Raw genomic sequence first — 27,550 nt, forward strand, 5'->3', positions numbered from 1 at the left:
GTTCCAAACCTTCTCCTCAACAGGGAGAGGAGGCCTCAGCCCAGCAGTGGGACATTAACAGACTGTTACTGTTATAAAATTCTACAATACCAGACCAACCTGTATCTTTCGTGCAATTCAATAATATTCTCTAGCCTGTAATATCATCACAGTAACTTAATTTTATAATTTAAATGATTTCATTAAAAAAGTTCAATAACAAACAGAATAAAAGTAATATATATTCTACGACAGTAAATTAATTATTTAATACTAAAACGTAAATAAAAAGTGTTTAATAAAAAATATAACAATAATACGATACATTCAGTAAACGTATAAACTTTATTTTAAATGAATTAAAATCTAAAATGTGTAACATAAAATTTTATGTGAATCAAGATTTACGCAAAATTTGATGTATCGAATTTTATTTTATAAGTTTTTTATCAAAACCAGCGGTAAGTTATAATACGACTTGATTACCGGGAGCCGGTCTTTGTCTACTTTGAAATCTTCCCATCCATATATTACGCAAATTGTGTTAAAACATTTGCAATGTTTGTTGACATACCCGTATTGGTTGTATCCGAATCCATTTATAAAAAAAATCAATAAAAAATATATATTTTCATAATTGAATTGTAATAATGACAATTGTATACATTTTTTTTTTTGTCAAATGTTAAAAGAGATTTTATATGAAAAGTATATAAATATAAACATATAAACATTAATGCTTAAAAACTTACTTTTTTTTAATATACAATAGTAATATAGTAATTTTGTATCTAATCAAAATTTAGATATTTGCACGTCTAAATCATAATAACCTAATTCCTAAAGTATGCGTTCTACGAATAAAACGCAACGTTTGCCAGTTGTTCTGCGATAGCCCGCGAAGGTCCCTAGGCCTAAAATAGTTAATTATAGCAATTAACTGGAATAAATCGACTAAATCATATACCGAAATGCTCGGCAGCTGTTTAGCCGTTACGTTTACTTTAGATAATACGCTTTCGTTTCTAATATTCATTTACAAAATTACACCATTGACTTTACTTGAGACACGCACAATATTACACATAAATCAACTGGGATACGTTTTTGCGTTTTATTTAAAATAATAAAAACATTAATTACTGGTAGTAGAGCTTTGTTCAGGCTCGTCTGGGTAGGACCACCCACTCATCAGATATTCTACCGCAAAAAAGCAGTACTTGGTATTGTTGTGTTCCGGTTTGAAGGGTGAGTGAGCCAGTGTAATTACAGACACAAGGGACATAACATCTTAGTTCCCAAAATTGGTGGCACATTGGTGATGTAAGCGATGGTTAACATTTTTTACAATGCGAATGTCTATAGGCGTTGGTGACCACTTACCATCAGGCGGCCATATGCTCGTCTTCCTATTCTATAAAAAAATATCCAAAAATTATTTCTCTTATATCAAAACGAGCATAAATAAACAAACTACTTACTTATTAAGTCTATATCGTCTTCGTCTCCAGAGTTTATGTGTCCGGCCTTCATTTCGCCATTGTAGCCATGCGTGTGTCTGGAATAAAATATATATTGTTTATAACAATTTCTAGTGACCTACCGACCTCAGAACCGGACGTTGAGAGCTGGATAGGGACTCTTCTTAGTAAAAGACGTAGGATAATACTCTCACGAACCAGCATTGATATGGAAAAATATAATTTAACAAACAAATATAATAAAAAAATATCTGTCTCTATGTATACAGTATATGCATTCGTATAAAAGAGTAATTACCGCCGTCCTCTCGATTTTGTACCGATGGTAGCTTAACGCTTGCTTATTAATATAATTATGTCTCGAATCTTGAACGATTGTTATCAGTAAAATCAATTTCTGATTCGTTCAACTGAAATTACACAAACTTATTGTATTCTGTTTTCTAACACATGCAACGTAAAAAAAGTTGAAGCAATATCTAAAGTACAAAATAAAAACATGAAGAACACATTCATATTATTTCTAACAAACGGAGTAACCTTATTTATAAAAGTGAAACAAAAACATGTTAGGAGGTGAGTGAGGCGAGAGGGCTGTACCTGAGCGGGCTGGGGTCACAGGTGTAGGGCGGGTCGCCGCTGATGTGCATGATGTCGGAACCGTTGTCGAGGCGCGCCCCGCGGTCGCTGGTCATGTCACACGGAACCTCCGCATCTATTAAGCCTGTCGTCGAACACTGAACTATTACATTTGTTTTCAACACAAAAACTATGTGTAAATAGGCAATGACAAAAGGGTTCGGTATCGTCGTCTCTGTTTGTAAATCGAATTGCTTTTTTTAATAAAAATAAAATTAAAAATAAAATATATTTTTTTAATAATTTTTTTTTTAATTTTAATAAAAATAAAAAAAAATTACTCTTACGAGTAGAAAAAAAATATTAGAAGCATGCAATTCGTATATATGTATTCTTTCCGAATTGCTTATACGAATATGCAAAACTAGGTTAATTATATTTCATGCAAGCATTGCATTAAGGTTTTTATGTTACTTTCGCTATCTTCTTAGTTATTAAATTAACTCAAAACATAACATTACAATAAATTTTATACGTTATATCCGTATACATATTTTACTTTTCATATGTAAATCAAGACCTCATTACGAAACTTGTGTGATGAAAAATCAAAATACATCACTCAAAATTCTTGAATCAATCATTATATATAGTAATAAATTTTAAACTCGATTTTAAATTCGTTTGTGAAATATATAAACGCGCATTATATTAATATTATGCTAAACAATTATTATAAGTAACATTTTATAATTATTATCATCAACAAAGGAAAAGAAAAACGGTCAATATTCATAGTTTTAAATTAAGTTACAAAATAGTATAACCCTTTACTGAATGATGTACTTTTAAATGTGGAATTGTTTGGTACTTACCATTTTGCGTTTTGACGTGTGGTAAGTGATTACTTATCACATAATCGTCTATAACGCCGTCCAATTTGGTATTCAGGTTGTTCGTGTAACAGTTCCTGCAATACTCCAACCTGAAAGTTTATCGAAGCGTTCTTAATTCGATCAACTCGCACTAACGAACGTCGTTTAGGAATTAGGGGCTAATCGTTTCCATTTATGGAAATAGTTTATTGTTTTGGCTGTAAAAACTCTCTTATTTGCATGAATACATTTCAGTGTCGAAAGTTAAATCACATATTATACATATATTTGTATTAAATAAGTTACTATAAACAGTCATTATTCGATCAATGTACTGAAACTAATAAAATTTAACGTACAAGATTAAACATCGCCAAGAGCTTGTGCAAATTTCAAAGCAAACGGTAGCAAGTTTACCCATACTAACGGGTGTAATTAAATAACAGCTTATGCAAATTTAGAGTTCCGTATCATACAGTGGAAAAGGTTTGAGGTTTATTCCACTACGCTGCACCACGCGTGTTGGTGGTTATCCACATGGCACAATTTCAGTGGGATTGGAGTTCTGGTTTCCTCAGGATGTTTCATTTCATAAATTATAAACATAAATGAAAATTCAGTAGTTTTTATCCGCGAGCGAACCCGCAATCATCGGTCACGATTCATGAGTTCCAACTACTGGGTCATCGCGGCTGGCCTTTAATTTTAAAGGATGATACCGCCATCCAATAATACAAAAATATCCGTTACGACACAAAAAATATCGTTTAGTTAAATTCGGAGAACAGATTTTCCTGTTGATATTTTTCAACGTGAATCCGATATTAGAAATGGAAAATAGAATGTCAGCTCACTTAATAGGGAGTGACATTTAAATTTGAAAACCGTATTTATAAAGGAAAATTGTAGTGTATCTGCAATAGTGAAAAACTATCCATCTAGTTTAGATTTTTTCTCCAATTGCATTGTTCACGTTTACAAATATGGTAATAGTGATTTGATCAGACCGCTATACGGAACCTTTGTTATTAGTTCGCCGACAAGGCTTATTGTCACTATACCATCCATTTTCACCAAAATCTAGTATTTCCACTGTACTTGCTTCGAAACAAAAATATCTACGTAAACGGCTACATTTTATTTAGAATGCAAAAAAAAACTTTTCAAAAATATACCATCTTCTATGAAGCATGTTTTAACACAGCTCGAGTAGTTTACAAAAACTATACGGACAAAGGAATACTAAATATACTTCAACGTCAATGCATCGACAACAATAGGAACTAAGATGATATTTGTTGATATGTTTGTCTGCTAATTCAACTGACATCCCTCAAAGCAGAACACAACACTATAAACTTTATTTATTTATGTTATAAATTCTTCCTCTTTGCCACTAGAAGCTGGTAAGTGGGTCGTACCTACCCAGACGAGATTGCACGAAACACTACCACCCGTAAAAAGCAAAGTTCATATTCGTATTTTCCAATCAAGTGTTAGTTACGACAATAACCCAATGGGGTCAAGTTCGAACCTCATTTTCGTATCGGTAAATAAAGAGGCGCATCGATTTCAGTTTTTTTGCACGAAACTGATATAAATTGTTATGAAAAAAAGTATAACGTTGACAATTTCTATCTGGGTCATATGTAGTGGTGATTTGGCAGAGTTCGAAGTTGTTCGTCGACGAAACCGTAATTGTGCAATGTTCAAATATACAGTTTAAGCGAAAGCTTTTTGTACAAGCAGCTTTCAGGAAACTTTACGAACAAGCACTTTCTATTTCATTGTAACAATAACAGTTTATAATGAAAAGTAAATATTAGAGTATTTTGTGTAGACGTCTACATATTCTAATTAATTATCGACGTTAAATTGGAAAAGGTCTCTTTTACTGCGAGTTTATTTACAATACATTGAAAGTAGTAATAATATACATACATATCTAAGTACAATAACGTTTGTTATACATAGTTATGTTCGAACCTTGTGAACATTTGATATGAAATTTCATCTTACACATTTTCTGAATAACTGATTATCATTAAAACCAACCAAAAATAGAATTAAAAATAATTGTATTTTCCATCGACAATCGATAAAATCAATATGAGTAATATTATAAAGAGGAAGCCTTTTGTTGCTTGCTTGTGAACGCGCTAATGTAAAATCTAAGGACCTATCCGTCCTATTTGAAAAAAAAAAAACATTTGCATGTGATAGATGAAAGTCACATGTGTACCCACAAAACTGCTTTAAACGAGCGTAGTGGAAGATGGTCCAAGCCACCTCCTCGAGAGGCCTAAATGCAGCTATTACTTTACTTTTTTCTATAGTGTTTAATGATACTGGCTAAACCAGATTACATTTTTTAGGAGGTCGTCGTAGCATTTAGTTCATGTATAAGCATAACTAGTTTACCAAGCACTGTGATCGGGCTCCAGGTGCCCGCCGAGTTGTCGTGGGAGGCTCGCACGCGGCACGTGCACGCCGAGTTGCGGCGCGCTCACTGTGTGTACGCGCTCGCGTAACTTCTCACGCACAAACAGCCGAAGAATTCGAAACGGTGCTTTGAACCACAGTGGTGCTGTCACAATGAGCACCTTCTTTAGTTTGGCTGGATAACCACCCTTAAACAAAAACGAAATACAGATTATCAAGCAACATTTTAAGTTATATTTTAAAATAAATCCCTAAGATTTATTAACAGAGTTACGCAGACATGTATTTAGTTGATAAATTTATAGGAGCTGAATAAAAAGCTTGAATATACGCTTAAAATCTGTGTTATAAATTGAGATCCGCTAATGCTGAGTAAAGATTACTTTCGACATTAAGAAGGCTTTGTAAGCTTATTTTATTATTTATTAACAATGGTTGCAAGACAAAACAATAAGTAAATACTTAAAAATAAGTTACCCGTGATTTATGGTTCAAGTCCAATAAATAATGAAAGTATTAAATTTATTATCCAAGTCATTTTAAATTTTACATAATTAATTTTTTAGATAAAAACAAAATATTTACTATAAAATATATTAAAATCTATTTCAGGACTTCAAAAATGTACGTTATCAGAAATGTATGTTAAAATCCACGTTTCAATTGAAAGTAATTTTATGTTGACTTTGAAAATGTAGTTAAAGAACTAGCTACTATCTAGCTCGAATCTCCAAAGGAAATGTGTTACTCGGTACTAAATACGTCAGCAGAGGAAAATCTCGTGTTCGATGTCGGATATCTTTCTTAGAAATGCTCTAGTACCTACAGCAAAGTGGTTTCTTAGTAGGTAAAAGTCCATAATATGATTTTGAGTGGAGTCTACGTATACATAGGTATGGGACTCTACGAGTACATAATTTTAAAAATACCTATTTACTATTTGTATAGGATGGAACAACAACAAACAACCGATAGTCTATTCGTATATAACTGCTAAATGGAAACTAACGTATGACTAATAAATAATAATGACTAGTTGATATCTATGTATGTACCTACTGTCCACGATTTGACATAAAATTCCGCATTACGTTCACAGCGGTAGCCAGAACAAAAAAAAATTTAATCAATAATTCTCATTTATCGAACATTCAATTATATTATGTGAGTTTTTGGACAATCGGAACTCAAAATGTCTGGTTGTCAGTGTACTAGACTTCTATAATAGTAGATAGATTGAAAAATTTCTATAGATTGTTTAGATTTTTACTTTAAAAGTCAGCTTTGTAAATGTACATTACGGCAAAGTACAAGTAGAAAAAGGGGCAGTTTAACGATTATAGGCTCAGGTATGATATGATAAAATAATCTTGCATTTTTTTATCTTTATTTAAAATGTATAAATGGAAGTCTATTCGAGTACCTATTCTTGCAACCGCGTTATCCTATATGACTTTCTTATTAGTATTAATTCAAATGCAGTAATTCGAAGTAGCGATGAGTTGTTCTATTATTAGCTAAAAATGCATTATGCTTTTCGAATATAGAACAGTTCGATCCATATACTAGTAGCCAACATAGCGTATATCATTAGGTTTGCGACACTTGTGTTGATGCTTTCTAAAATAAATATTACGGGCACGTTATTAAACAACTGCAAATGGTGTCGTAATGAATACACTTTCGCTTCTACGCTAATCTATGTAAAGCATACATATATGTTTTAGCTGAATTATTATTTCAAGAATAGAATATTATCATAAATCATTCCCTATTAGAAAACAAATCATCAATCTATTCAAAATTATTTTACACATAACGATTTAAATCGACATTTTTTCTATGGTTTATATAACAACGTAATTTTCAAAATCACTTTTTTTTCGGCCGAATGAGACAATTAAGTCAATTTGCGACTTGAATTTGGTTGATCAGTTTCAAGAGTTTGTAATGAATCTTCTATAGCAGCGGGCCATGCTCATAAATATTCACGCTCGACGATGCTGCGGATCAGTCGAGGGTAAGTGATCTCTTTTTTGGAATACGAATCTATATGGACGAGGGCTGTTTTATGTCAGTGCCATGTCGTTCTCAATGTACTGAACTAAGAGCATGTAATTAAATTATTTAGAAGCAAATATTCCAAGTGCCGTGCAGTCCAACCATGTCTACGCATATTTTATATCAGTGTACCTTCGTTCACTTTTTCTAAAACCTCTCGAAAAAGTAGTAAAAAGAAGCGTAGTCCATTATTAAAACACATTAAAACATATTATAATAAATAATTAAATAACTAAAGTTTAAAATTTCTTGCCCAATTTTATCAATATTTAATTGGTGTTTCATTTGTTATAAAAACAGTTTCCAATGAGAAGTGGTTTTCACTTTAAAACTACTTATAACGTGTAAAGCGTATCGATTTATTAAATACGCATAAGCATGCAAATCATTATAAAGCCCATTTAAAGTGGAACGAAGTTAAGAATAAAATGAATATCCAAATGAATAAATTAGTTACAAAATGTAAAAGCTGTCTTGTAACTAAAACTAAGTAAAACCAATATAAGTATATTGGTTATTCTGTATAAATATACATATAGTGTTTTAATTTATGAAAAAATTATTACACATTTAATTAGTTAGTCTGTACTAAAGATTCAAATTAAATTTTATTGTTAAATAAATATTTTTATCAGCCTCATGTTTATTTTTTAGCAAATAGATGCAACTCAAACTCAAAGAATATCGTCATCAAATGGACTAAACAAAAAAGAGAGAAATCTTGCAAGATATATAACATACTTAAGGTCAATAAAACGGAAGACGTACGAGAAACTTTGGGGGTGAAGTCAGACAGGCTCGGGATGTTAAGAAAGGTAGGGGTGCCAGGTCACCGACCTCAGTTTTGCGCTACGCTCTAAGTATGAAATCATAATATCTTGTTTCAAAATATATGAGGCTAAGTCTACTCTTTAAATTAGGTATTTTAAGTAATTTAGAAAAAAAACGCTGCCTAAACAACTTAAGCAAATGCTGCAAAAAACCAGTAATTTAAAAAGGCATATATTGTGGGACAAATGGAATAACTACGACATTGTACAAAACTATAAATTGAATCATTACATATTCTTTAATCAACTAAACACTAATATTATTATGAACAACTTTCACTTGATGATATCGTTATGAATAAATGTTAAAGAGATCATGCACTTTACCTATTCGTTAAGTGCGTTGGCCTGAGTCTTCCGCGTTGGGCAGACTGCAGTCTAGACATCCCCCGATGACGCCGAAGTAGACGATAGTATTATTTTCATTTAAATATCTATTAATACTCTGTCGGGCCATAGCTTTGAACTTTGTTTATTTTACTAAAGGTTCAATAATATGAATTAGTTCCGTAGTATTTATTTAGTTTTTGTGCAATTGTTTAGTATAAGCTTCCGAAATACAGTATTTGCTTTACTTTAAAAATCAAATTTAACTATTTTAGAAATTAATTAAAAATCAAAATTATATAACCAAACGAAAAATTTAAATTATTAGGTAAATTCGATTTTAAATGGGAGAATAAGTAGGCTGGTGACTAAGATAAACAAATTCTACCAAACTTGACGCCCGCCTCCTCCTCGACTTCACCCTTTTTTTTTTTTTTTTCGCTGGAAAAACACATTTATGTGTTTCCCCCACATGAGGTGGGGGGGTATGTGGGACTCGCCGGCGCTGAAGGCGCCGGAATACCCACTAAAAACCAGCGGTACCCACTCCATCTTGTCGGGGGACGTCACGGGATCGCTTGCGCATACTACCGTGCCGTCCCGACGGTTGGCCCGCTTCTGCGGGCCTCCAAATACTAGGGGGTACTCGGGGTACAGAGACCCCCTGGCCCCGGCGACACTCACGGCGGGAGGAGAAGATGCGCATAGCGCCGGCGTCTTCTCCCCGGTCTTCTTCGACGAAGCGGGTCAGCGGAGGCACTTTCCTCGCGCTCCCGCTCCGCGGCCTCCTTCTGCGACATGACATTTTCGCAGAAGGAGACCATCTCCATCCAGCACCTTTCGCTACCAAGCATGGCATTTATCACGCTCGGCAGCGAAAGGTCTCCGCCGATTAAAGTCGCCAGGGAAAGGCGCTGAGGCCCCCAAGCGGCACACTCCATCAGAGTGTGGCATGCCGTGATCGACTTCACTCTTGCCTTAACACTTAACTTCGCCGTTTCAGCAAATTCCTTTGTCTGTGCGCATCACAATGCAGATGACGAAATATATTATTTAATTATCCGTCAGTACTAACATTTAATATCATGTGTATTGGTTAAACAATTTTAAGAAAGACTTTCCTTACAATAACAGATATTTGTTACACCGGAAATTATGCAAAATTCAATTTGATTAGAGTCAAATGCGATACCACGTTCGCAAATCTAAAGCTACTTCCCTCCTGTTCAGAAAAATATCCCACATCGCATATAATTAATAATAATCCTATTTGCAACAAATACGGCGAATCTTTTACTTCACAATTACGCACGATTATTACTTTATTTTTTGAACGCTGTGATACAATTTTGTTATATGTATAACTAATATTATTGCAGCTTAGATATAACTGAGTATTAATGCAGGTGCTGAGAAAGAAGAAATAAGAAAAATCAGCAGAGCGAAGCGCTCGCTATTTCAAAAAGTATGTGCACTTTAAATACCCACATTCATTCAATCCATTGCAGCTGTGCTTCTATACAAAATGATGCTCTTCCGCCAACATTTATGCCTCACAATACCACCAGCCATTTTACCCTTGATCTATAGTACTTACACAAATAAATCAGTATCGTATAGATTTTATATTACAACTAGATAAAGAGGATTTTTCAGGGTTCTATACTATTTGTACATTTCAAAAATGTATTTGTTTACGATGGCTATACAAAAGCAATGTCCAGTAATTATATATGTATGTAAAATAATAAATAAATTGTTGACAACCTTGTCTCTTACATTGTTTATAGTAATACTATCAAAAAACTAATAGGAGCAGTTTGTATGAAACCGTTTTATGTATGGCCTATTTTTTAATACGTGATATATTTCAAAGCATGATATAGTTTTGTAAAAGCACCCACTTATGAGCGTCAAAGGCTAAAAGGAGTTCGTCATATCCCATTTCAGCTACAAAAATGAAGGCATTCATGCTTTAAATGAGATCCTTGTGCTCGTGTACATAGCAGCTAGTCACAGACAAAGTTTGACACTGCTACTTCAAGGAAAAGGAGGTAGACATGCCATCTCATATCGTACACTTGTAATCTTAATATTTCTTTTACTAAAAACGTTTCATCTTTAGAGCGAAGTCTGGGCGCAACATTTGAGAAACATAATTAGATTAGTATAATTCGTTATAAAAGGCAGAGACGGCTAAAACTCTGCTATTTGCTGATTACGATGTCAAAGAGGTTTCATCGAAGTTGATGAAGTTATTACGCCAATAGCAATGTGACACAAAGACTAACGTTGACTGAGTTCCAGCCGTTGGTCAAATAATGGTATTTCAATTGCGAAATATAACTTCTTAAAATATATTGTTTAAAATTGTCAGTTTGTAATGACATATTTAAAGCACCTTACCATTGACGCCTGACTTTACCATTCTCTCTAGAATTTTACATCTTACAATCTTACAAATTTCCTATCTTAATTATTTCGGCGTACTTACATTCAAATATTGGTTATTTATTATGATATGCAACATGGTATTGTTACACTTTACAATTTCGCATGTAATAAAAACGAAAAGCGTCCGTTGCTATTTAAAACTTTCAGTTTATTTTTACAACGAGACCGCACTAGAAATGAACAACGAACGTCGTCGAAAAGCTTTCCTATACCTATCACCTATACCCTATATTATATTCTTAGTTATAAAGGTCATCGAGTGGTCCGTCGACCGAATATCACTCAATTTCCAATTACAACGTCGACCTTTAAAGTCAAATGTCAGAAAGTTCGATTTTATTAAGGCAGCGTCGACTAGCAATTATTGTAAACACGAGAAAGAGTCGATTCGATTTATCGATTCTGATATTTTAATATTATTGAACATAAGATAAAATCTATCGCAAGTAATCTAGGTGTATATTGATATGCTAAAAACATTAATAAATAAGACGTATTATTCTGTACAAGATTATATTGATAAAAATGCCTGGTGTTAATTTTCATACGGAATTCATTTATATTAATTTAATTGTATTTGGCTACGATTATTACATATAATTGATGAACAAGACTAGCCATCGAATTTATAAACATAATTACCAGATTACCGTTAATATATTTTAAATTGAATTTCTCCGGTAAAATGATTATTTAAAAGTAATATTGAAACTTTACTTAAAAATAATAAATTTGATTTTTTAAAGTTCAAACTGCGAGAAAAATTGACATGAATATTTTTTTTAAATAAATAATTTCTTTAATAAATTATGTTCGGGATTAGCAGTTGTAATCTTAGGAGCCGATTATTGTTACAATTCATGTCTTATGAACTAAAATAGAATGTCAATTAAAGAATCGTTATATGTACGTCATGGTTAGACGTAAACAGTATAGTTTTACTAGCGAGTGTTGCTAATATTGCTATGTTAGTCTGACAAAATTACACGTAAATGAATTTTATATAATATTTTATATGAATTTTACGAAAACATGTGCTACAAACATGGAATAATCATCAAAGTATACAGAAATAAATATTAAAAATATTTATAGTTACAATGATTGACAAAAAAATTTATACATATACAACAAGTATATATATATATATATAAATATATATATATATATATATATATATATATATATATATATATATATATATATATATATATCAGTTTAAGTTCCATGAAATAGGAAAAATATCGACCGCTTTAGCTCATTGTTGTGACCTAGTAATATAATCGGTATATAAATGCAGAATAAATGTCAAATACTAAAAATAAGCGTAAGGGTCCGTTCACACAGACCGGCTCGGAGAGGAGAGCAGATTTTTATCACGTTGGAAACAGTGTTTTGAGTGATTGTAGTAAAGTTTATTTTTGCATTTGCACCTTTTTTGTCATTAAAAATGCCTGAACGCGCTTCGTGTGAAGTAATAAAAGGAGCCGACCGGCTCCGCTTGCGTGCTCTTTCTCGCTCGCACCCGCTTTCAGATCTCTTCCAGCCGGTCGATGTGAAATAGTTGGCGGCTCCGCTCCGGCCAATTCCAAGCGTATACGACCCGGTCTGTGTGAAAAGAAAAAAGCAGGCCGATGCTCTCCGAGCCGGTCTGTGTGAACGGACCCTTAATCGTACGCAGCGTAAAACGTACAGCGTTCGTTAGCGCTAGCGCTAGTTCGTAAAAGATATGACGTACCTATAAAACATAATTCTAATAAAAAAATTCAATAGGTAACAATGACAAAATATTAACTCGGATAACTTGACAAAACATTCGGATGTGTATAAGAAAACCACAACATTATTCAAAAACAGTAAATATAAAAAATACTATAATAAATAAAAGGAAAATTACTGTTTCAAAATACAAAAAAAAAGCTAGTAATAAAACAAGAAATAAGGCAATAACTATGAAATCAATATATATTTACGTTTGTTTACATAAAAAAATCATAAAAAGTAAATAAAAAACATTTAGTTTTGTCATGTTACATAATGTCCATCTAAAAATGTGCTCTCAATAGGGCACGACGTAACTCATGTTTACTGGTCGTTGAACAGGCGGACTGCTCCCAATACATAAATAAAATCCTTGTCGCGAGTATCAGGGTGTATATAAGCACGTGTACTCTTTTATATGTAGCTATATATAGCTATAGGCGTTAATTCCTTGCAAACGAAACTATTTAACATTATGATAAATAGTAGAAATTAACACGTATTGCAGCTAGTCACTGGCATATATTGTGTTAATATTATTTTTTAGAATTTATTCGTTACTTATATATTTATGCTGGCAATTATTCCTTACTCTTGTTAATTAAATATTCATACATATTAGCTATGGTATAGAAAACCAAATCTCTTTCAATAGTAACATGAAAGAAAAGATCGTCAAAATTTACTATCTGACGTATTATGACAGCTTTCAAAAAAGTAATTTGTGTATAATTTTGACATACATAATATGTGTATTATGTATGTCAAAATTATATATTATAATTATATATTTGAAAGAGCACCACATTTTTCTTGTTTACATCCGGGCCCAAAGTCAATTAGTAGAAACCACAGAATTGCATGTTTAGTGACTAGGTACGCCAGTTCGTGGCAAACCAGATCCCGCAGTGAATTTTGCTGAACGATGAACGCGATGTTTTATCAACACGCTGTTAAATCGCATGGATGCCTTATAAGGCAATATACATATAATACGGTATACACATATGCAGCTCAATGGCACAATATCGAAATTCCCTCTGTCATTTTGAATATTTTGTAATAAAAAAATAAATAAAAATTATTTGTGATGACGTTCATATCAAAAGTTATTTATTGCTTTTGAGGAAAACAACGATTTTAATAACAAGAGAATGCCGTAGTGGATTAACTAAATTCAAGGCTATAGTTTTGACGAGGGTTCGCGAATCGTAACCGGTTTAATAACGAAACAATAATGTAAAATCTAATTGAAAGAAATTTACACATTAGTATAATTCACATTTGAATTTGTTCATTTTAATTGTCATCCTTACAATGATAAAACTAAAAACATGTCTGATAATAAATACATGTGATTATTATCGATTCATAGAACAACACTTTTATAAGATAATATTAAATTATAACACCATATCAAGGTTATTCGCGTAACTTTCAATTACGTCATATATGGTAATGACTAGCAAGTGTTTTAGGGCGAGGTCGAAAAGTGTATGCTGAGAGAGTAGGAGTGAGTCCAGTTATTATGTCAGAGATATTCACGACGTGCCGTCCAACTATTAACGTTTTTTTTGTGTTCTTGAAAATGACTTAATTATTTAGAATAAAAGCTATAATAAAAATGTTCTTTTGATTAAACTACGGCAACGGAGACTAATCTCAAAGATTAACTAACCCAAGTTGGATGGATAAGTGTTTGCGTGAACACTCGAGTTCTATCTTTTCCTTCACGTTTAGTTCGATGAGACGGCAATTAAATCCAACCGAACCGATGTCTCAGGGCCAATTACGCGCATGACAAACGGCATTTTCCGAAGCACGGAGTGTTATACTAAAAATTCATTTTCACGCATTTTTCTTGACAAAATAACATGAACTCTTGTTGACCCGACTAGGAATTTGAAGTTTGAACCCAAAAACCAAGACCAACGAGATCATTTAGGACAAGATTTTTAATACGTACAAAATCGTATCTTATGGTAAATTTTCACCTTTGCCCATGCACATTAGCATTATAATGCACACCGTTTAAGTTGGCCTCTTGTCATTGTTATCGCACTACATACATATATACGAGTTACTTTTGTATCTTAATGTTTAAAATTACAAATCTGAATGACATTGAGCCTGCATGAAAGGTTAACTATAATTGTCTACATAGACAATTTGCCAAAGATCACGACCATTGGTACAATACTTATTGTATTTTATTTTTTAACCAAATTATTCAAATCCCAATGGTTGCTGTTATAACGTAGAATTATCTACTTTTAAATAATTATTAGTTTATTTAATATCAAATGGACATATGCCATATTTCTTTCGTTGTAACAAAAGAATTAAGCACTAAGGTAAAACGTTAGTATAATGTAAACAAGGATTAATAATTAGGTAACAGTTTTTTGAACTAAATAACTAATAACACAATTGTAAATTGTAATAGAATGACGGTTAACGATAATTTAGTCTTAACGATAAGATTGAGACGTTAGCTTTCAGGGTTAGCAGATAATCAAGTCATATCGGTTACATTATTTAAGTACTCACTTACAAGCTTTAGTCATTTCTATTTAGAAATAAATCTTTTAAAATAATGAAAAACGTTATATAATGTCAGGTTTTAAGCTTACTCCGAATCAAGTTTAATTGTTGTCGTTTCGCTTTTAACTAACCAATAATGCAATTCATTGTTAGTATATATCTCCAATAAAGAGAGCATCTATAAAAAGTGATGACAAAATATTCGAGAGCAATTCTTCTGACATAAGTATGCATAACTTTGTGAATATAGATTGGCCGTTGTGCGATCCCAGAAACATATATTCTATACATATATATATGAAATGAATATTAAAAATAAAATAGTTCACGACGATTTGTGGGTAATGTATACCTTTATATTTATATAATACGAAATATTATCCTTATTATTGATCGTATGTATCGCTGCTTTCACGCATCATTCTTTATGTTTTTGTAGACACGAGTATAAATCCGTTTTTTGACTGATCAACGTAACTTTCGACATTACTGTACCTAATACACTAAATTGATTATATTTTTGTGCCATCGTGAATAAAGCTAAAGCTTTACAAAAAAGTAGGTTAGTAGTTTCATAACCAACGAGACCACAAATCATAATAGACTAGTGTAATTATATAACAAAGACGATCTTAAAACTAAAGGATTAAACAAATGTTTCAAGCAAAAAATGATATATAGAATTTTAGAAAGTGAAATTATAACGTGTTATAACATAAAACACCCTGATTTGTTACCGTTTTCATTACTTAACATTAAACCCATTGAAATTTTAATTGTTCACATATTGTAATTCAATAATATTTGTGTTAAAATAAGTAATAATACCAAATACGAATGCATTTTTCGAAACCCTAAGTTATAAAACATACCGCATTATGTAAAGTTTGCAGCTGGAAAACGCAATTTAATAAGAAGCAAATCCAAAGTCGCATCACCGACATAAATTTCAGTGAAACTGGTTTTAAAAAACTTTAAAGTTCCATTCGGGGAGAAAAGAAAATTACCTTTCACGTCATCGAATAATGAAAATATCTCCTATAAAATCTTGTTACGTTTCATATTAAAAAGGAGTGGATTTTATCTTTATATAATAAAAAGTCCTTGAAGCGATAGAGTTGGCGGTGTCCCAGGCTCCCTTTGAAATATGATATAGGTCACGCGTGCCATGAGCTATCCCAGTTTCGCGCTACCAGGTGAACTCTGTTGAAAGCTAGCGCTATGATTTAGCTCACAGTAAGTAAACTTGACAACACTTTTAATTTATATTATCAATTAAATTTGAATATAAAAGATTGGAAATAGTAGAAGCTGTAATTTTTAAACAAAAAAGTAAAAACAAAGTCTTCTGTTTCCGTTGGATATAGTGATTTGCTTGCGACCCGTGCTCATTTCTTTATGGAAAGAAGCCAAACTGTAGAAAATATACCCACTTCCGTACAGCTATAATAATCTCTTAACATTTTGTTACTAAAATGGGGTCAGAAGATCACTGCATTATTGCAACATGAGATCGTGTCGGTGAGTAGAATACCGGATAAAGAAAAAATAACGAAATAATAGCAGCTGCCGTTCCGACTGGGCCAGGTGCAATATTCTCACTACTCACTTTGTAGAAATTTCTTTCCCTAGCAACCAATACAATATAAAAACGCGTTTTAATTTATTATTCAAAGTTAATGTTTGAAAAGTTTTTTTAAGTAGATATATCCTATATTATTCTAATCTAACAATTGAACTTTTAATATAAAAAAATTATACATATTTAAAATTATTGTTTACTTGAATATACAGTTTAACAACGCAAAATAACTTAAATTCCAAATTTAAATATACAATACAATGAGGTCAACACTAAGTTATTGTTATTATGTAAACATTACAGCTTCGTGTTTTATTAGTATTTCATTCATTCAATGACTGCGTATTTTGTTATATAGCATATCTATTAGATAACATTTTGACAACATATACATAACTATATGCGTATATAAATAACATTCATATCAGACACACCTATAAATATCGGTATGCCGATTTCTTAAATAGAACAGATGTCACTAACCTACATAAACGAGTTAAATATAGTGTTTGTAGAATGTCTATTGTAAAGTTTACGAAGCTAAGTACAAAGTAAGATTACTTACTATAATCTCCCTATTAAATGAGCAAATACGAGTAAAGTTTCACTATGTGCGCTCGTTAGTTATCTGATACAATGAGTGCTCTCGCATCAGCCATGAATGCACCGATCTCATTATACCGACAGAGTGATGAAAAGCGAACGTCAGCTAACAAAATACGGCACATAAATGGGACGCGCAGCAACCCTATTGTTTCGCATTTTGTTGTACGTACGGCATTATCAACATATCGGTAGCACAAGGTCGAATATTTAACAGTAACGAAACAAAAAGCGACCTAATTTTTAAAATACCTTGAGCCGCTGTAATAAATATCGACACTATATTTCTGGACAATCATATGGTGAAAACTAATGATATTATTTATGATTACTTACTCCACTGATATGAGCTTCAAAAAAAAATTTCAGTGAAAGAAAAAGTAATAATATGCAGCGCAATTAAAATAATACAAAGAAACTTTAGGCTTTTGTCTCGAAGATCTTTTAACCTATTCATTTCAACAATACTGGACCGTCTAACAAACACTATTTCTAGGCGATAAATTTTCACTTAATTAACATAACAAATATTTATTTCACTTTAGTGAAGAAAATTAATAATGGATGGTCACTTTTCAAAGCACAGTGAATGGTAAAGTAAAAGTAAATTGATTGACAAAACAAAATTGAATCGTTAACCGTTCCATGATAGTCGCCAGTCTGTCCACGTACGACACGAGCGGAAGTAAAGTGATTACGGAGATGACGTCACAGCTCTGCCGCGACCTTCTCCTAGCGGATATTAATCATCCAGTGTCGATGGTGCAGGCGGTTGCCCCGCTACAAGGGTATTTAAAATATCATCGGGCATCGATATTTAAGCTCAAATATTATTTTAATCTAGACTATTTGTTGTATTCAGGTAAACCAGTATGTTTATAGATAAAGTCTCTTTGGATGTGGTAACAAGTAGAAATGTAAAAATAGTGTTACCAATATTTTAGCGAACTTTTCAATTTAAATTAGTGCGTACGGTAAAAATCTATGTATAGATCTTATATGCATAACGGATTCTCATAATAAAAAGGCGAAATTCGACATTCGAAAAATGACCTTCACCATCGATATAATCTTGTTAAAAATATCTATCAACTTGACGTACTAAAATTAATTAGCAGGGAAATTTTTCCAATCTGAAATTGGAATCAGGCAGGCGATGAAGCATCAACTGTGAAGAGCCTCTTCCTAATTTTCAGACCAGTTTAAAATCGGCTGGCGCGTTAGTGGTATGCAGACTAATAGCTTTTACTAGACAGGATATTATAGTCGTCTGAGATAAGTGTATTTTCAACATGATCACTCATTGAAATGGAATTGATAGCTCCTATTTATATTCTGATGTTATATTCTACGATTCGCAAAGCATTCATAATTAACAACGTAAACAAACTATTATTCATCTTGGAAGTTACCTACTCGAAAAGTATTTTCAATTTCACATTCTGAATTATTTACATCGATATTATAATTTTTAATATTTGTTTTTAGACTTTTTAGTACAGATTTTAAAAATATTTATATATTATTTTGTGTTAGAAATGATCAAAAAACTTTTATTTTTTATTATATTTTTATTTAAACTTATTGTTTACGGTACACAAGTTTTTTTTAGTGGGACGTAGTTACTAAAAACGGTGGATAACGAATTCAACCCCTACTACAAATAACGATCAAGTTTATATTAATATTTGAATACCGTGTACATCGAGCTGCACCAAATGTATCTTTATGAATAGTCATGCAGTATATTTGCATATCGTTGTTAGTAGCATGAATCTAAAAGCAAACAGAGAATGTGGCAGTAGCCGAGTGCAACAAGAGTTTGTCCTGCACTTCGCGCCGTAAACACTAATCTAGATGGCGGTCTAAGAGCACGTTGCGTAGAAACATACGAGCGATCAACCAATCAAGTACTTTATTTTAGATTTCATATACGCAAAAATATTAGTCTCGTTCAATTAATAAATTATTATAAACATAAAGACTTATAGATTAGGGGGTTATAATTATCGTACCTAGTAGTAATGGCGATGTTAATGATAGTTTATTAAATTGTTTACGCGGACGATTTACGAATGGCCTTAAAAAGAGTTGTACAACGCAAATCTTAAGGACAGACTTCGCTGCGCAGCGATGAGTCACAACGGTGTTCCACGTGACTGCAAGGTGAAGCCCGAACAACCGGCACAAATAAAGACTTCCACGAGGTACCATCAAGGGCGCCGAATGTAATTATACCAATAATTACAAGTAATTTTTTGTTTATTATATAGATCATCATCAAAACATTTACACACACTAATACAATGCTATTTAAAAACAAAACATCACTTAAATTTATGCTCCTGATATATATGTATTTCACTGAATTATTTAGAATTACGCGTATATCCAATACTGCCATTTATCGCAGTCGTAATACTCGAATCTAATATCATGAATTACAGTGAAGACACAACGCCTCGATAAATGGCCGGATCTGGCAACCCTAGATAAGAGTGAAGACGCCAATGTTTACTTAAAATCGATACGAAATCGCAAAATGTTACTGCGTCAGACCCAATACAATATACTCATTACATTATACATTGTATTACCTACATTACTTTGTAAATATAAACCAAAAGATTGTTGGATTCTTAACTCCAATAATTGTAGGTTATATTATATTGAAATTTTAAGTGTCAAAAACACGAAAGAAATTTTGTAAAACAAAAGAACTTTTTGGACGGATGGTGGACGGGTTACTTTTTATACTAGCCCGGAAACTCTTCCGGTGGCGGTAACGATAAGATGACAGTAGGTTAAGGTTATTTCTTTTGAAAAACCGAGAGACAATTATTTTATAAAACAATTCATGACCTAAAATATATGCTACACAGTCTCTAGACAGGAGGGTTTCGACTTTCCAACTTCCCTTGCAACACCTTCCTCCCTCTACAACGTCACGGGATATGTTTTGCCTTAAAATGTTTTGTCAATAAATAATCATCAATATAATCAATTTTAAAATTATTCTTTAAGTCGATAAAGTTGTAATTGCAAAACTGTAAAGTATATTGCGTATAACACACAATTTATTGTGTAGAGTGCGCACTGGTTACTAAACGAATAATTATACGCGTTTACTTTTTACGAAATAATGCCTTAATGATACGTATTCTCTTCTAAATATTAAGCGTTAGTTCACACACATTAAATACGTCGTAATTTTATGGGACTATGTTATTCTTTGAAACTTACGTGTGACATACAAGTAAGAATATTACGATATTAAGAGCGTAAGGTTAATAATTTTATTTTAATAACCGTGGTTCCTCACAGACTTCTCAGTTGGAGATATAAGTTCTTCTATTTACTTGAGCTAGCACAAAAACGAATTATTTTTATCTTTATACAATTAATAGTGAATCACTAATATTATTAAAAATAATATTGAATTATCTATGGCTTTGTTTCACACTAATACAAAATTAACTTATGTGACACGGTCATCCTTGCCATTTATTAAAGTTTATTTAGATAAACATTGCCAGGTTAAATAATACATTACAATATCAATAGTTGATATTATAAATCATACTATTTAAATAAACAGTAAACAGCGCATAACCACATATCATAATAGTTAGTTTTGATGTTGAGAAAATGATAACAAAATGTAACATGATCAATATCAACATCCAAGGGCAAATATTTTGATAGAAAAGCCAGCTATTATAAAAAAGATAAAGAAACCGATATAGCCATAATTCAGGAAACAGTGTTAAGAGGGCAATAAAGCCGGCTCCGTCATCTAGAGCTCTAGACCTGACCTTGCTCTTGAGGACTGGTTTCCGCGCCCACACCGGCCTCCTCTCAATATCTAATACGTTTCGACATATAAAATTCGCATTTTTGTATCGCAGGCAGTAAACACACGAAACACGTGACTCATTCACAAATATTTATTTCATTGATAACTTGATATATAATAATGTACTACTGGTGTTGTAAGTGTAGTCTTATCATAATGAAATGAATAATTACTTTTCAGATAGAGAATAAATTTGTTATTACGTTTAAATATTTAAAAGATTAGTTACCATGAATTTCACAAACGTTTCGGGAAACCCAGTCTAAACATTTGTCACGTTGTTTACGGACTAGCGGATGTACCGCTACGCGTCTATTTTATACATACATTTATATACTTACTATTAAATGGACGAAAATTATGGCATCACCTAAAAGACACGAGTTTTGGCACATGAACTATTCTGAATGCCAAGGGTGATTGAGCTCTTAGTGATATTATTAAACTGTCAAAAATTATCTTCAGCAAATAGGTATCTTCAGTAAATATCCCAGTATATATTGATTTGCTTCAACAGTTCAAATAAAACATCCGTAAACGATAAACAGACTTGTTGATACAACTAAAATTATTAACAAGAGAACGAAAACACACGAACACGTTCAATCGTAACGTAATAAACAAAAACACAAAAATAGCTCATAGAGTCAAGTCATTCGCACAAGCTGAACAAATGCATCGACGAAAACAAGTACATAATACAGCGATAGAAAATATCACACGAGAAATAATCCAATTGTTTTGCAATAGTAATCGTATCCAGTGTTTCGAAAGCGGTAGATTTAAATATTGATCAATACCCGACCGATTTAATTTTTGCCTTTTATGCAATTCAATGTATGCGTTATGAAATTCAAGAGGAAGTTAATTTATACGCGAGTTGCAGCCGCATGTTACACGTCGCGAAATTGATTGTATAAGAAACACTTCCTGTTTTCTCAGACTTCGTTTACAAGTTACGTCTAATTTTAAATGCCGAGGCCACTCGAAGCATGTTTATTGTCTAAATAAAATTTACTGTTTCGTTTATTGGAGTCAATGATTTTTTTTAATAAATATACATTATTGCATTAAAACAATTAATATTTTATATGGCTAATTCGTTTGTGTATATGAGCAAATTTTAAATCATATATAAATAGGTTATATTACTAAACAAAATTGCATAAAGTCTAATCACATATTTTTTTAATATACACTAGGAGTAAGTGATTATTAAAAGAACATATTTTGCGAAAGTAAAACTTGGTAGCACGGAAACCTCATCTAATGAAGTAATTATAGTGTGGCCCGGCCAGGCTGATGATAGCGTAGTGAAAAATTGCCAATCAGACGCCCTTGGATTAAATTCTCAAGTCAGAAGCTTGTTTCATCAGCGTAATAATTAGTCACGCTTGAAAACGACAGACTCTATGAAATAATAAGATTATATAAAAATCATTTAGGATCACAGGATTATACATATACATTATATAAGTAATAAAACGCTAATATACAGCTACATAAATTAACTTCTAAGCAAAGGTTCAAATAGCTACTGTTAATTCTATTTTACGCCGTTGCGTAAGATTAAAATACTAGTAGAATAGATATAAAATGTTATAATCATTATATAAAGAAAGTATACTGTTTAGGTGTACATCTCATATGATGTCTTCGGGTATCGATAGCCAGTAGACGAATGTCACGCGAATCGTCGCGGTCTGTTGCACATGGGGTGTCGAAGTAAGGTTTCGAAAGCCATTAAATTAATTACGGTAACAATTAATAATATATATAGTATTAAAGTATATATTCTTATTATTAAACAAATTATTATTATAAATAATATCGTAAATATACGAACTTACTTATAAACATTGCTTAGCTGGTGATTAGTTAAAAATGTTGTGTCTTCTTTCGAATGCCAAATCAATAATGATAGAAAGAGCGTCGTTTATAAATAAGGCTGATATTATTAAGATAAACAGTAAACACTTAAGTCTTAAACAGTAGTAAATAACTTTACCTTAACCTTGTAAAATTATGTATGTATTTGTAAGCAGTTACTGAGAGCAATACTTAAGACTTGAGATCGTTACAAAAATGTTTGTATCTTTTTTTCGACTTTATAAATATAACAAGCAGTTAATTTAGTATAAATAGAGATTAATAAATTACTTCAAACCAAAATAATATATTTTGTATCAGTTATCATTTATAAGTATATATGTATTAATATATATCAATATTGTAAGTAAAGAACCGAAATATCCTGACTGGAATTTAATAACCTACCATGCGGAACTTGTGTCCTTCGTTAACAATGAGTTTCATAAGTAATATTACAGCAGGTCAATGCCTGCTCGATCGTGACTAGAAAGTTAAGGAACTCGCAAAAACTATAAATCAAAAAATTCGTAACCGTTCATTGATAAAACTCCTCCTGTTTGTAATACGATTAAATACATTTTCTCAAGCGCAGAAGTTGAAAAAGCAATTATGTTAACCCTACCGAAGTGAATAAACAAAGACTCGCCTTTACTTCACCCGGAGTAATATTAAGACTAAAAACTTGAGCTCAAAGCTAAATTAAACATTTGTAATGAAAAAAGATAAGTCAAAGACAAGGATAATAAAAAAAATTGTTGTGTTCTTTGCATAAGTTTCGTATATCATTATACATATTGATCAAAATTTTAAATAAAAATTGTTAATCCTAACAAAAAAATTTGCTCTTACACACAAAAATTACTGAACGGATTTGGATTATTTTTGGACTAGAGATATCTTACAATCTGACTTAACACTTAGACTACGTAAAACCTACTCTCACACCGGTGGAAGCTAGTTTATGTATAAGGTGCAAACAGATAAAATAAAACTAATAAAATATAAAAGGAATAGATTGAAAACAATGATAATTAACAGCTTATTGATCTATGGATATTTCCATTCCACGTGACACTGTACACCATTAATATCGATAATGTTCAATTTAACAAGTAAGACGCCTATATATTCATGTGAAATATTTGAATATCAAAAAAGCCGAGATGGCCCAGTGGTAAGAACGCGTGAATCTTAACCGATGATCGTGGGTTCAAACCCGGGCAAGCACCACTGAATTTTCATGTGCTTAATTTGTGATTATAATTCATCTCGTGCTTTACGGTGAAGGAAAACATCGCGAGGAAACCTGCATGTGTCTAATTTCACTGAAATCTGCCTCATGTGTATTCCACCAACCCGCATTGGAGCAGCGTGGTGGAATAAGCTCCAATACCTTCTCCTCAAAAAGAGGAGAGGAGGCCATTAGCCCAGCACAGTGGGACATTCACAGGCTGTTACGGTGAAATATTTTATCCTATCCGGGGAAAGTTAAATCTTCGAAAACATATCTGTTAATATTATTAGTAAAATGTTTTAATTGTTTCTTTTTCACTTAAAAATATATTACAATATGTCAAAATTATGAAGTGAAGTGCATAACAAAGCCATACAAGTCATGATTATATTCACGAGGTGATGGGTCGACGACGGGACGAAGTCTTACTTCCGAACCCAACACGTGGCATAAACGGAACCGAACATCGGAATATACTACACCTAACTATGACGATATTTTTATTGGAAATTATAATATAACATTATTTATTGGAACTCAACAAAACAGATCGAACTCATCAAAGACGACAAATCAATCTATTAGGTTTTAATCTCCAATCAGTGAAAACTCAATTACAATGTAATTCAAAAAGAAAAATGTTTTAAAATACGCGACTGTATGCTAAATTTAGCGGTCGAAAGGACACGATCATGACATATTTCGGGAGGGTAACTTCTGCCTTGCTCAAAACGGCACCCCTCGCACAAATCCATGTGACATGTACGTATGTTGTCTGATGTGTGTGTATTTATATTAGAATTTCGTGTCCGTCCTTGTGTGCGTTATGAAATGAATAAATATTCAATGAATATGAATATGTTAACTATATGATAATATATGCTGTGTACATATTATGTATCTCGATTTGGCAACTAAGGATCGGCAAAATACAAGTTATTGTAATAAAAATAATATAAACAACACTTTTTTTTTTAAATCAACATTATACTCATCAAATGTCTTAGTCATTTACACACGACAATACTACGTCGTTTATAATATTCGCTTAACACATAAATAATTTTAAAGCATGTCTGTAATAAAAGACAATAATACTTTGTTCACAGTAATTCTCAGACAATAAATGCACGTTTGACATACGCCTCAAATGACGGAAAATTGTCAAGAATAATGTTTGTATATAACTTTTAGTGTTATTACTCATTTTGTCAGTAAATTAATATCCCTTTTGGTTGTGTTTACTTTCGCTCCATGAGCAATATTTTATCGAAAAATCAAGATTGTCTGTTTAAGATTCAATTAATTTACGTTTAAAAACAAACATGAGCAACATCAAATTAGATTTTCCAAAGTGATTGTTCTCTTAGATAAACAACCCAACATTCGGCAAGAGTTTACCTTACAAGCAGTGTGGACTCTGCAATCGGCTCAGCTGTTAGTCCTATCGATCCGACGTCACTTCAGCGTAAAGTGCGTAACAATCGAGCGATAGGCATCAACAATAAAGACTAGTAGAGTTTTTTGCACTTTGATAATAGACACAGGCACTACACTGAGCGGCAAAAACCAAAAATAGCACTATTGTAGTCGCTACCTGTTAATTCACCATGAAATAAATATAGGAAACATCTAATGTCACTATCACTTTACGTTTCCGTGATAAGATATAATATCAGTATCGGATTAACATATAATCCGTACGGGATATGAATCGGCATATATGGAGTGAATTTAACGTAAATAAGACACGTCCGTTGTGTCCGCGCACGCGAGCTCGACTGACGTAGGCAGAAGGCGATGCCGCGACACTGACGCCCGCCTCAGCTACGGAATACGTATAGGGCTGAATCCGCCCACTGCGCTACGGATAATCCAAACTACGAATTTTCAATTTAAAATCAGAAACAAGGTAATAATATTTAAAAAAAAAATGTAACGTAATAACTTTGGTTTGATAAAAGTTGATACAAAATTTACTATAATAGATAAAATATAAATAATGAGATACAGAAGTTTCTAATATTAAAAATATTATTTTATTGCATATGAAAACAAATATACATATACGTAAGATAATTGACTATGCACCTTCTCATATAATACATTATTTTAAACAAGTGTTAAACATAAGAACGTAGAAAAAGTAATATTTATGATTTTATTTTTTATTATTCTCATTTAAACTTTAAAGATTCCACCAAGACCGTCCCAACAAGGGAAGTCCCGCATAGGATAGATAACTAGACCCAGATAAAAAACATTGCTCAGTATTGGGTGACGTTAACGAAAGTTAGACGAAGTTATATTGAGTTAGGTGAACAAGTCTTTCGCCGCAAATTTATCCATATGTCCAAAACCTCAGAACGGAACATTATTGAAAATGACATCAAAATTATAAGATGCTTTTATCCAGATTTTTTTGAATCTGCACTAATGTAGTAATAAGCTGATCAAGATATATGGCTTATTTGTTATATGAAAAACTCCTTGGTAAATTTGTCTAAAAGAAATTAAAAATGTTGTCAAGAATATAAGGGTATTGATGAGATAATAGAAAAGTTGAGGTTAGGAAATATGATACAGAATAATGTACAAACAGTGTACATAATATTTTTTTTTTAAAAAAACTTATTTTACATGCGTACTATAAAATAAATAGAAACAATAACAAAATTATTATAAATAATGGGTAATAAACAGACAAACAAACACACGACATCTAAATTTTGCCATCGACAAGTAAGAAAAAAAAAATTTATAAGAAAAAAGGTTTTATAAGATTTAAATCCGGTTACTATACAAAAACGATCCGTAATCTTACGGATAATAGAAACTAAAAAAAACTTAAAAAAAAGAATTAGAAACACCAAGTATCTGTCATAGTCATACATTTACAGTACCCATTATGCAGACAATTTTACTATTCGTAAGTAAAACGAATTGTTTCTTATATTTAATAAACCGGGCATTAAAAATCTCTTTATTTTAAGAAAAAATATTAATTATGATGTTCAAGCGTCAGCTTTGAGTACTATGATATGGTTTTTTTAGTAGCTGCGACTCGGTA

The 27,550-nt window shown here is 32.1% G+C and overlaps 2 protein-coding genes across 5 annotated transcripts in view; one reads left to right on the plus strand and one right to left on the minus strand.

Annotated features, from left to right (window-relative positions):
- LOC126773154 (probable 39S ribosomal protein L23, mitochondrial) overlaps window positions 1-27,550 on the plus strand; it is a 176,580-nt gene that overhangs the window by 131,966 nt on the left and 17,064 nt on the right. The window lies entirely within an intron of this gene.
- LOC126773144 (tyrosine-protein phosphatase non-receptor type 9-like) overlaps window positions 1-27,550 on the minus strand; it is a 48,097-nt gene that overhangs the window by 5,720 nt on the left and 14,827 nt on the right. For all 4 annotated transcript variants that reach the window (XM_050493778.1, XM_050493780.1, XM_050493781.1 and 1 more), the window contains 4 exons: window positions 5,336-5,544; window positions 2,915-3,024; window positions 2,061-2,184; window positions 1,461-1,537 (listed from right to left, as the gene is read on the minus strand). In XM_050493778.1, the coding sequence (XP_050349735.1) occupies window positions 1,461-1,537; window positions 2,061-2,184; window positions 2,915-3,024; window positions 5,336-5,544 (520 nt within the window). The remainder of the gene's footprint in view (window positions 1-1,460; window positions 1,538-2,060; window positions 2,185-2,914; window positions 3,025-5,335; window positions 5,545-27,550) is intronic.

This window comes from Nymphalis io, chromosome 14, assembly GCF_905147045.1.
Source record: "Nymphalis io chromosome 14, ilAglIoxx1.1, whole genome shotgun sequence".
Lineage (NCBI taxonomy): Eukaryota > Metazoa > Arthropoda > Insecta > Lepidoptera > Nymphalidae > Nymphalis > Nymphalis io.